Raw genomic sequence first — 11,848 nt, forward strand, 5'->3', positions numbered from 1 at the left:
GTGTGGTCGTTGCGAAAGAAGACTTGTCATTGAATTCGGATGCTAAAAACCTGCTGTCTCATATTAGAAACTTATCTCATAATAGAGGATAATACTTCCCTCTGTGTTAATCTTCAAATAATTTCGGATATGTATTTGAGAAAAGAAAAAATCCCACAGCCATCGAGCACTCGTCGTTGGTGGACGATCTTGCATCAGACCGTAACTGATCATGATCAAGAAATTACAAGTCCGCTCATAAATCGTACAACGATGACAAAGACAGATCCGTGACCGTCCTCGATCGGCCGGACTCTCGCGCGAGCCCCAGCCGATATTTCTTTACGTCTTGGGAGTAGTGCAGCTCCCGCATCCTACCCTTGATCCATTCGGCTAATACCAGCCAGAGAACCCGTCCGCGTTCCCTGAAAACCCGACGCGCCGATGCGTCCTGATCGGCCACGATCAGACGGCGGCAACGTCCGCCTGCGTGCCGCGCGTACAACGATTCCCACGGCGTATCATGCCAATTTCCATTTACCGCGACCCTTGCCTGCAACGTAAGTGATTGCCTTTACATTCCCCTCTCCCACGATTTATTTACAGTATCTGTATACATACATACATACAGATTATGGATCGATATTAAACATGCTTAACTTGCAAAATCTTTCTAGGGTAAAAATTTGTCTTATTAAAGGCCGGTTTTTTCAACTTCTTGGTAAGCTAACTGATAGTTCAATTATACACGAGTCTATCTTTGGCTAATTTGGAGGAAAAACAAAGACGTATGATTTAACTATTGGTTAACTTACCAAGAAGTTGGTACAACCTGCCCTAAATCTATTAATATCAGCAATTGTAACGGTATAAATGATAATCAACCGTGCAGACAAATGGTAAAACAATATATAAATTCACATAATAAGATTTGAATTATTGGGCTATCTACATCCTACTTGGACCTACATGGCATTTTCGTTGGCCGTTTGAATTTAGGGACCTTATTTAATTCTAATATAAATGATAATGTTTAAAAAATTATTAATAATTATTAATTTTAGTTCACTACGTTATAATAAATGTCGTGATATCTTAATTTGCATCTATTAATTCTTCTTTCATGCTACATAATTTGGTAAATTATCCACTTTTAACCATGGACCTATAATTATTTAAGTGTTATAATGATAAATTAGAATAAGTTAATAATAGGATAATTTTAATCTATGTAAGTAAATTAATTTTGTTAGAATTATATTTCAGTTCACTTTTTGCAATGGGATGAAATTAATTTCGTGTCAATATTTAGTCGCATTAAGAGTAAAAGTGTGCTTTAAAACATGATGTGTGTAGATTTCAAAACATAGGAGTATCGTATTGTACCTAAAAACAATATTCTTTAAAATTTTATGTAAAAGCATATAAGGAGGAAATTAAAGTTTATTGTACGAAATTGATAAGATAAAATGAAGATCGCTACAGGGAATACATGTGTAACAAGCATAGAGATAATAAATCATACACGTTTAAATGCTACCGGGATAGATAGATAGATTTCATAATCAAAATTTTGATAAAATAATGCGTATACTTACTAGAAGTAAAGTTGTTACTGTATCATCCTGAACCTTGTTCAGCATGATAAAAAACTTTATTTAGCTTACAACATCAATAAAGTATCAAAGATAATTAATAATAATACAGTAGCAAATAAATACAATCAAAACAAAAAAAGATTATAAAACTGTCCTGTAGAAAAACCTACTTTAAACATATTTATCTCAAATAAGTGATAAATTTGCTGCAGATAAGAAAGAAAATTATTTCGTTTCGTGTTTCTGTGTGATGTAAATTTTGTTGATCTACTTTTTCGTGTACGTAACAGCGATTTAAAATAATGTGTGTGATTAATGTATCATAACATTTGACCTATATGTTCACCTATTTTTAACGAAACTTTACAACGAGATTTTTTTAATATTCTTTATCTGTAATTTCTTGTATCTTTTACCTGGGGTCGTGCTACATTGTATCACACTTTCCACAACAGTAGATGGTTCGTGGAATCCTCGCGACCAGCCTGCAGCTCAGCAGATGCCTGAGGTCCGCGGAAGTCCTCATAACCGTCTCCGCCGGATATCACCAGGAGTTTGCCGCGATTGATGTTGTTCTGCTGCGTTTTATTCGACTTCAATGAATAACGATTCACTTTTGGACGAGGATCTGGTTTCGAGTTGTTTGGCGTTTCCACACAGGTGAGAAAGCGCACGTGTCCTGTGTGTCCGTGAGGAATTCCTGTGTAAAATATCACAATTTTATTATTTAATTCGACAAAGGCCTTTGAACGTAAAGTACGAATCTTGCGTTTTAGTGACTGTAGAGAGTGTACAGTTCATCATTCGCCGAATTTCTAAAATCTTATTGTTGGTTTGTTTCCAGGAAAACCTTTATGATGTCGATTCATCTCCATTTAGATGTACCTATACATACTCTTAATCGTCTGACAAAATTTTACATTACATACGTACACGGAAAAAACTTGCTTTTAAAATTAACTCTGAAATCATGTAATCGTGGACGGCATTTTGAAGAAGTCTATGAGAGTTTCTGGCTTTCAGGCTTTCGCGATTGTTAACACCGTCAGTAGTAATGGCTTCCGGATGCAGCGAGGTGCCGACATTTCGCAAACCTTGCAGCTTGCATCATTTTACTAGTCAAATGTATGGTAAAATTTGAAAAACTCTCATAAACAACTAATAAGAATATTCTTAAAAGTCGCCAGCAGTGATTAACAACATCAGTGTTTTATTGACCGTATCTGGCATTTCTAATAATACAGAAAATTTATCGCGAAAAACATTACCTCAGCCAGGGTTTGAACCTGGACCTTCCCTACACGCTATAGGCGGGCGTCTCTCATAAAGTTCTTCAAAATGCCATGTTGTCCTACGATAACATGATTTTCAGAGTAAATTTTAAAAGAAAATTCTCTCCGTGTACACATGGATGAAAGAGCAATCCCAACTACTAATATCCTACCTTTTCCCCTCCCAAATAACTTTTACCAAACATTTTTTACTATAAATAATGCATCCTCTTTTTAGATGCAACAACTTTATACCTTTTAAATGCCTCGCCCTAGTATAAAAAATACACATAGCACAATAAATTCTGAGAGGAATTAACACACGCGTGTTTATGTACGTACTACGTACGTATTTAAAAAAAAACCTGACATTGATCGATCGCTTCTGTATCCTTCCACGTGAACGGAGATCGCGCGAGATTTGGGGTGTCGGCCAGCTTTCTAATTATATCGCGAGGCAATAATAACGACGACACAGGCGATAGAATGTGACGTCAATACGCACCAGTCACGATCGGCGGCTGCGACATCCTCTGAGTAGATGGCTTTATATGGGGAATTGGCACGGTGAGCAGCACGCCGGCGCTCGTGCCGATCCAAAGCAATTCGTTGCAAGCCAATAGTGCGGTGACCCTGAGACACGCGGCCTTGTGCTGCCGGATTATGTCATCGCAACCTGCAACAAGTTTAAAGCTTCCGTTAAAATAAGTGTCTTGTCCCTCGATAAGGACTCGTCTCTATCGATCGGCCAATCAAGTTTTCACGCGCTTCAACAAGTCTGAAAGGTGTCGCTTCTATTTTGATACTTAACATTTTTAATTAACTTAATACTTACCGTTTATATAGGAATTAGGTTCTGGTCTCAATTAGAAAAGTTTTAAATTAGCGGGAAGCTTGCGGAGGTAATAGGAAGTATATGAAATTCTCAATCTGAGATCTGTATAAAATTTTTTCATTTTAAATTATTCTTCTTTAAGCCACTTCTTTAAATTTTTGTAGAAGAAAGTCCTCTGGTATGAGATAGAATCCTAATGTGAGATTGTAGGTTTTCAAAGTCCAAATTCAATCGCAAATTTTTTTTCGCAACGACGATTTAACAAACAATGTTCCACTAAACAGATTTCACTCCGAGGACAATAAATTCATGGCGGAACCAACACAGATGATGCCTATTGATTTAGCAGAAACTCCGCTATCTCATATTGGAAGTCAATCTCGTAATAAGAAACTTTAATAATTTACAACGTCAGTGTTTTCTCGACCTTACCTGGCATTTTTAATAATACAGAAAATTTTATCGCGAAAAATATTACCTCGGCCAGGGTTTGAACCTGGACCACTCTACATTATAGACTGGCGTCTTCACTAAATTAATCGGGTTTTCTAATTATTTAAGATTTGAGACTTACTGGCAAGCATTTTGGTAACAGCTGGCGCGATGTTGATATCGGTTAGGCACTCGTATGTACTGGAATGGAAAAGCCTCAGCACAGCGCTGTTGTGTAAGGAAATCCAAACGCTTAAACCCCCGGAGTTCGCCATACAGGAAACCGCGCGGCTCGTGTCGCTGCTCACGGTGAACGTGTGCTCGATATCCAGAGAGTGGGTATTCAGAACTTTAACGCTGTTGTGACACCCGCACCAAAGTTTCCCGGAGACAGATAGCATTTTGGTCACCGGTGACGCCACCGTCCCGACGGACACCGTCGTTGGGTCCGGAGTGTTCCAGCCACCGGCTATGAAAAAAAGAAAGAAGAGGAACAAAATGAAGCGGGAATACAATTTGTTCGCGCTCGCAGTTTATTTCGCTGCTAATTGCCAAGAAGATCCAAAGTCGGTACGTACTATGGTCCCGAACGTAAACGGTGATGTCTCCGTTGGCAAGAGAGACGAACACCTTGTTGTCCAAGTATCTGAAATCACGAGGCAGAGTTTAGAATATACCATGGAAAAGAAATAACATTCTTATTCCTTTGTAGTCACAAGTAGAGATGTTTGTCGACCATTCGATATTATCGGTTATTCGATGTTTTTTCAACCTCGATATGAAAATACCGAATTAAAACACCACGAATGAAATATCGAATAAATTCTTTTGTACAACTTCAATAAAAATGAATATTTCTGATAACCGATCGGCAAGTTTAATTATGCGGAGAAACTTATGCATAAGGAGATCGTCCAATCACGATGCGGTTAGAGATGTGTTTATGCGATTGGCTGTGTTTTACGTCCCTGTTTATCGTTGCAACCTGTAAACATGCCACTCATCTGCACCTATGCCACACTAAGAAAGAACCTCGCGGCATTGGCACTTTGAAAATTAATAGACCTATTGGCTGATTCGCCAGAACTTTCTACTTCGTGTGCACATCAAATTATATTCCCTATACTTGTCATTATGAAAAAGGTAAAGGAACCATAACGAAGTTTGTATGTTTCTGTACAAAATGTCGCTTATTCGATATTTCATTCAATATGTTGACTATTCATTCGGCGTTAGCTGCGATACTTTCCAAGTTGAATATATTCAATAGTTTTTCTCGATTTCGACATGTCTGCACTGAGAAAAATATTCGATGAAATATAATCGGATAATCCGATTACATAGTAACAAACGAATATGTCCAATTAAATTTGTGTATCCGATGAAAAATGTCGGCTTTTCGATCAAATTTCATCGGTAACTGCATTTCATCGGATAAACTTCATCGGATGTGTCCATAATTTAATCGGAAAAATTAGCCATTGAAAGCGCTATTTAATTGATCGTAAGATTAACCGCAAGACGACTCACATGATGCAATGCACGCTGCTGCTGTGCTGTATCTTCACTTTGTTCTTCTTGATTCGAATGTTGTCGTTGCAGTTGTACACATGAATGCAGCCGTCCTCGGTTCCCAGCCACATCGTGGGCTGATTCGCATCCTCCTCGGTGGTGGTATTGTCGATACTCGATACGTCGCCGCTCAGCGTTACGCTGCCCGTGTCTGCGCATGGAATGTCGTCCGAGTCCGAATCGTCGGAGCTCGAGCTACTGCAAAATATATGCGAGCAAAGGTGAATATTAAAAAGAAGTAATATTGAAATAAACAGGGCACTCGTGTGCGGCAGATTTTTATTCAGATTCCACAATTATTCTGATTTTAAAGAGATACTGCGACTATGGAGTTTACTTCGGTTTAACAATGAAACAATATTTAATTTCAATAGATATTATACAATAAATATCGTTCCGGACAATTGCGTTTAACCTGATGAGGAATAAATGTGGCTATTATTAATATTCTATTATCAATAAATCATATCTAATTATAAACCGCTTAGTATTGCCAAGTTTCAGATATCATTATTTACGCGTCAGTCGCTAGAAGAGCCGCGGAAGAAATATTACCTGTCTAACTGTATGTTACCGCCGCTGGCATCCACATCTTGCACCGATATACTTATGCCACTCTTGCTGTTAGCGAACGGACTGTTGTTCGACGTGCACGAGTTCGAGCTGAGAAAAGGCAAAAGTTGTAATAAATTTAAACTCGCGTGTTCGTACGTGCCTCCATCTGGTCCAGCTGTTCAACCTCGTTGTAATTAAAGTCAAACTTCTTTACGCGTCTGCCTGCGCCACCTCGTCATTCTTACCCAGGCGTGCACGCGGGTATTCCAGCGACGCAGAGTATCCTGGCGTTGCAGACTCCGTTGCACGACGTTACTTGCGGTGGTTCCGGGCTCAAGCTCAGCACGCACACCTGACCGACGTAACCGTCGCTGTTGCAGACCCAGACGTCCTTCGATCCCTGCCCGTTCGCCAAAGTCGGCGCCGCACAGGTGAACTGCAGGCCCGCTCGTGTTTTCCTGATGGGCAGAGGCCCCACGAATTCAGGACACGGTCTCCTGTCCGCCGACAGTGCTGTGCACAAAGTGGAAAAGTAGTTGAAATTTTCGTTCGAGTTTACCTCTAATTGAAAAAAACAAAGTGCCTATGTATTACACATTTGAAGAGTGGAGAATTTTCTTATACGAATTCAACTTTCTTTTGCGAATTTATACAAAAGCTTTGGAATTCGGTTTGACGCGCATGCTGATCCAATCCGAGATTTTAAACAAAATGTCACATTTATTTCTGAATCGTAATTTAATTCTTACACGCCCCTTTATTCGTTCCTTCATTCAATCCTTTGCTTATATTACAGATATTGTTTTTGCGTGAAAATTCGAAAGAGATAGTTGCGATTGATTGAATTATTTAAATATTTGTAAAATTCAGCATATTAATTATACGGTTTTGTCGAATGATATAATAAAAAAGATTATTTTTAGAACGGTATTAATACGAAAAAATTATTTTATCAGAGATGGCTGTTTTCAACTGTGGAATCCGCGAAATACGAAAAAGAGAAAGAGAACTTTACTCACCGAGCTTCTGTTTGGCTTCATTAAAACTCTCCTCCCAACTCGCACGTTTGTCAGGCTTTGCGAACATGACGGATATATTCTCGATCCCGGCTCTGCAAACAAAGTACACAGGTGTAATACGAGTCACGTTGCAAACCGCGATCGAATCATCATGGTGATTTAGGGATCCAATATTTAGCACGTGCAGCAGTAACGTGATCGAAAACGACCCTTTGAAAATAATCAAAGGACTTCACGATGTAAATTTTGCAAAATTTAATGAAGCTCTTTTTTATTAACCTCGTATCAAGTTAAATTTGCTCGGCGCCATAAATTTCCTATTTTTTTTTGATTGTATAAATTATAGAATTGTGCAGATATAAACTCATAATTTTTTATTCATTCTATAATAAGATAAAATAAAAGAATTTACTGCAAAGATCCCTCGACACCGTCAAATTAACGTCGATTCGACATCGTTTCGACATCGACCGACGAATCATTTCTCTGGATAATCTTCTAGTAATTATTTCGTTGCTCTTCCGTAAAGGATCTTTGCAGTAATTTTTTTTACTTTATTTTATTATAGAATGAATAAAAAAATATAAGTTTATAATTCTATAATTTATACCATACTATCAAAAAACTAGGAAATTCGACGTCAATTTGACGGTGTCGATGCCGATTCGACATTGTTTCAACATCGATAGAAGAATCATTTCTCACTGTAAATTTCTAACAATTCAATAACTGATATACAGTAATTTTCTAGTAATTATTTCGTTACTTTTTCGTAAGTGATGTACTGTTGCTTCGACCTGGCACATGCAGTAAGCGTTCGAGTACCTGCAGTGCTACGTTAATGTATTTTATCGTCATCGATCCGCTAAGCTTTTCACTATTTATTTATCTTGCTTAATTTCCGAGAGAAACACACGCTTACTGAGTATTGAGTGTAAGTTCTAAACAGGCCAACTGCGAATGCGCCGCGTTTCTTTCGGCCAATTGTCGCTGGGCCTGACTCAGCATATCCTTGATAAGATCTTCCAACTGCTGCTTGGCACCGTGCAAAGTCGCGGCGAGCTCCTGCAGCTGAGTCAACTTCGTGCAGTCTTCTCGGAGATAGTCCACTTCGCGCGCCATTCGTCTTAAATTCTCGTCTTTGGCTGGAAACGACATTGGGATAATCTCTCAGACTCGAACGATAAGTGAAGTGCTAAATCGACGTCTCTACGATACCTTTCATCACTTCGAGATCATCCAGCGAGATCCGCATCAGCATTTTGTACTTGTTTGCGTCGAGCAGGCCGACCAGGCTGTTTGGACACGTGCTTCTGTGAATTTTCATCTCTTTTTGTATTTTTACCGTCGCAATTTTCTATTAACAATTATTAATCTTCATAAATAATAACATAAAATGTATAATGTGTAAATGATTTATATTAAAATTTGTGGCTCATGTAATATTGTTCGCAATAAACTTTAATTAGAATTATTTGCCAGTCGGATCGTATAATAATAATTTCCTCATTTTGTTATAATTAAAATTTGTAATGCAACATAATGTGCAGAGCGATTGCTTTACTAATTAGAGACAATAATTAGAAAACTGCTTTCATATTATTTCTTTAAATGAAAGTAATGACACATTATGTAGCACATAAAAATGATTTGAAGAAGATTTTAAATCGATGTTTTAGTACAATGAGAAAATAAGCTTGATTTAAATACATTGGTAAATTAAAAAAAAAATTTTTTGTCGCGCCCAAAAATATTTTTCGCTAGGTAGAATGTTATTTTTTTATGTTAAGGCGTATTTCAAATATTTTTGCTTACGTTGACGGCTTTCTTATCGTGCCGCTTCTGCGCTTGATGCTGGTGATGACGAGGAGATCGGAGAACAAAAATAAAGCCCGCTCCTTCCGTGTGCCCTGATTCGACGCTATGGTGACCAGATCGTGTCGGACGAAAGCTCTATGGGAGAAAAAGCGGACAACGTGTCACACGGTGAATTCGATGAATCTTTTTGTCGCGTCATGGCCAGTTTCCGCTACAGCACGCATCATTATCGGTAATCAATATTCCGATTCCGATGGCTAAATAAGTCCAGTGGAAAAACTATGTAACGCGTGCGAGACGATTGGCACAGATTGAACGGCATGTGAAGTGGGACAACGTTTCTGTCACGCAATGGTCGATCATTTATTGGAAAACGTTATTCGCTACGAAACAGCATCGAGCAATACGCATTTTCTTAATTATTTACTTTCCCAGTTCGTCAATTCGAGTGGCCATTCTAAAATTTTTATGTCACGGCAGCACTCAATAATTTTTTATACTTATTTAAATATTATAATATTGATATCATGGATAAGATGACATTGTCGCAGCGTAAACACCAAACAATCATAATTGTTATTATCATGACTTGACCTTATAAAAAATTGTCTCATCATTATTATAGCTTGACCTTATAAAAACTTGTTAGTTGCTTGTACCTGAGCATCTTGCAAGTGCAAAGAAAATATGAATGACGAGGCTTTGGGAAAGAGTTCATACATTGATTGATTTTACACAATTTATTTAATTATTCGCGGTTTTGTTTCTCGCGCTCTTCAGCGAAATTGAGTGTCGATATCCTCCGCCGACGTCAAGATGGGAAAACGATTGGGAATTATCTTCCCGTCGTGATAAATCGCGCCGTATACGCGCCGATCATAAATCTAAGGACATTACGTTGGAAAATGATCGTAAATTGCAAGGCCGCAACGTATCGACCGTAAATCCAGAGACCGCTGTGTCTTCGGGAAAACAAAGCCGAATCGAAATTATTATCCGCACACCGCGGCTGGCGTAAAAATTGTGAATGGATAATGGCTTGCTGGCCGTTATTACCTGTCGTTCGTTACGATGCCGGCGAGACCTTCGACGAGGGCCTGGACCTCTCTCAGCGTGGTCTGCTGCTGCTCCCATTCGAGCGACTCCCTTTCCGTGCAGTTGATCTTCACGACCAGCTCGTGCACTTCCTTCTGCGCGGCCTGCAGCAACTCATGATCGGGATGCGTCGGGTCCGTGTGTTTTAGCAGCCTCTGGATCAACAGCTCGTACCGCGGGATCTTCTGCACGGGTTTGATCAGCAGCTGGTCCAGACCCAGTTTGCCCTTGTGCTCGCGCTCCATTGTCTAATCATAGCAAAGTGTAAACTACCCCCTCTGGGAGCTTTTTATAATTTACCTCGGGTAAATTTACCTTGGGCTTTGTTAAAATTAACTTGTAATGAAATTCAGATGGCCAAGCGGTAATATTTACTATTAAATGTAAATGCACTTTATTGATTACCCTCAAAAATGCCACAAGGCCCAAACTACTTATAACACCTCTCTCTATATCCACTTCGCTATGTGGCGATCGAACGAAAATCAACAATGTTTTTGTTTGGTTTTGAACCCGGATCTTCGGATTACCAGACCAGCGCACAATCCGCTGCGCCACGATCGCCGCTTAATATATATAATTGCTATTATAAAGTATAATAATCTCTGCCAAGTGAACTTTTGCATGATGATGCATAGAAACAAATGCTGTTGCATTAAAGAAAAAACGTTGTGGCGAGGCACAGAGAAATGTGCGCTGCTTAGTAAATAAACGGTCCGAGTTCAGATCCAGCCAGGACACCGCTGATTTTTTCAGACGCCACTTCTCGAAAGGGAAGTGGCAACCACCGAGAGTATCTCGCCGCACATGCCCCTTTCCCAGTGAGAAATGATTCGTCGATCGACGTCGAAATGATGTCGACTCGACGTCAATTCGACGGTGTCGATGTCGATTCGACGTCGTTTCGACGTCGATCGACGAATCATTTCTCACTGGGTTAGCAGCTAACGAGAGGGGGACCGAGAGGATTGCCGGTATAAGCAACCAACCAGCTTGCTGGATAGGGCACTCTCTTGTCCTGAGAGGTGAGAAATCGCCCTCAAAGGCGGATGAACTATTTAAAGTAGTCAACGACATAGGATCAGGCAGGCGAGGGGAAACCACCTGATTATTTTCCCAAGACAGCGCCTCATGTATGTATGGCTCTTCGAGAGCCAACTCATGAGACGCCACCACGCCCTGTCAAGGGCAAAGGATTGAGGAGGAGGATATCTAACATTAAAAAATAATTAAGTTGCTCGCAAAGTAACGATCCGTTCCTTTTCGAGTGACTTGTAACTGTGACTAGTTACATCGTTAGCGGAAAAAAAACTGTAACTGTAACTAGATACTTCCGTAAAGTAACTTATCCAATCCTGATAAATATTATACAGGGTGAGTCTTTCCATATCCGACAAAATTTTTGAGAAGGTAGAACGGATTGAGATGAACGGAAAAGTCCTATACCATTTTGCAATTTTCGTAATAGTTAACGAGTAATTAATTATTAAAAATCGTTGTCTTAGGCCGGCCTACCGCCCAATTCGAGCGCGTGGCGAGACGTGCGCATAGCAATATCGATCGCCGGGCGGTCACATCTTGCCACACGCGCGAGTTGGGTGGTAGGCCGGCCTAAGACAACAATTTTTAATAATTAATTACTCGTTAACTATTACGAAAATTGTAAAATGGTAC

General features: G+C 39.5%; 1 protein-coding gene across 5 annotated transcripts in view; it reads right to left on the reverse strand.

Moving 5' to 3' along the window:
* Positions 1-6: 6 nt before the first annotated feature.
* LOC105563639 (rho guanine nucleotide exchange factor 17) overlaps positions 7-11,848 on the reverse strand; it is an 81,653-nt gene continuing 69,811 nt past the window's right edge. The window contains exons 13-26 of one of the 5 annotated variants that reach the window (XR_001009053.1): positions 10,136-10,422; positions 9,077-9,214; positions 8,480-8,574; positions 8,184-8,406; positions 7,262-7,353; positions 6,488-6,755; positions 6,243-6,350; positions 5,646-5,885; positions 4,694-4,761; positions 4,258-4,584; positions 3,354-3,527; positions 1,994-2,277; positions 1,578-1,610; positions 7-532 (exon numbers count right to left, since the gene is read on the reverse strand). Coding sequence is in view for 4 of the 5 variants with exons in the window: in XM_012015388.1 (XP_011870778.1) it covers positions 2,015-2,277; positions 3,354-3,527; positions 4,258-4,584; positions 4,694-4,761; positions 5,646-5,885; positions 6,243-6,350; positions 6,488-6,755; positions 7,262-7,353; positions 8,184-8,406; positions 8,480-8,574; positions 9,077-9,214; positions 10,136-10,422 (2,283 nt within the window). In the remaining variant the exon portion in view is untranslated. Of the gene's footprint in view, positions 533-1,577; positions 2,278-3,353; positions 3,528-4,257; positions 4,585-4,693; positions 4,762-5,645; positions 5,886-6,242; positions 6,351-6,487; positions 6,756-7,261; positions 7,354-8,183; positions 8,407-8,479; positions 8,575-9,076; positions 9,215-10,135; positions 10,423-11,848 lie in introns of those variants that run through there. The other 4 variants (XM_012015391.1, XM_012015390.1, XM_012015388.1 and 1 more) reach the window with 4 other exon arrangements.

This window comes from Vollenhovia emeryi, unplaced genomic scaffold (assembly GCF_000949405.1).
Source record: "Vollenhovia emeryi isolate VEMERY1.0 unplaced genomic scaffold, V.emery_V1.0 DF939173.1, whole genome shotgun sequence".
Lineage (NCBI taxonomy): Eukaryota > Metazoa > Arthropoda > Insecta > Hymenoptera > Formicidae > Vollenhovia > Vollenhovia emeryi.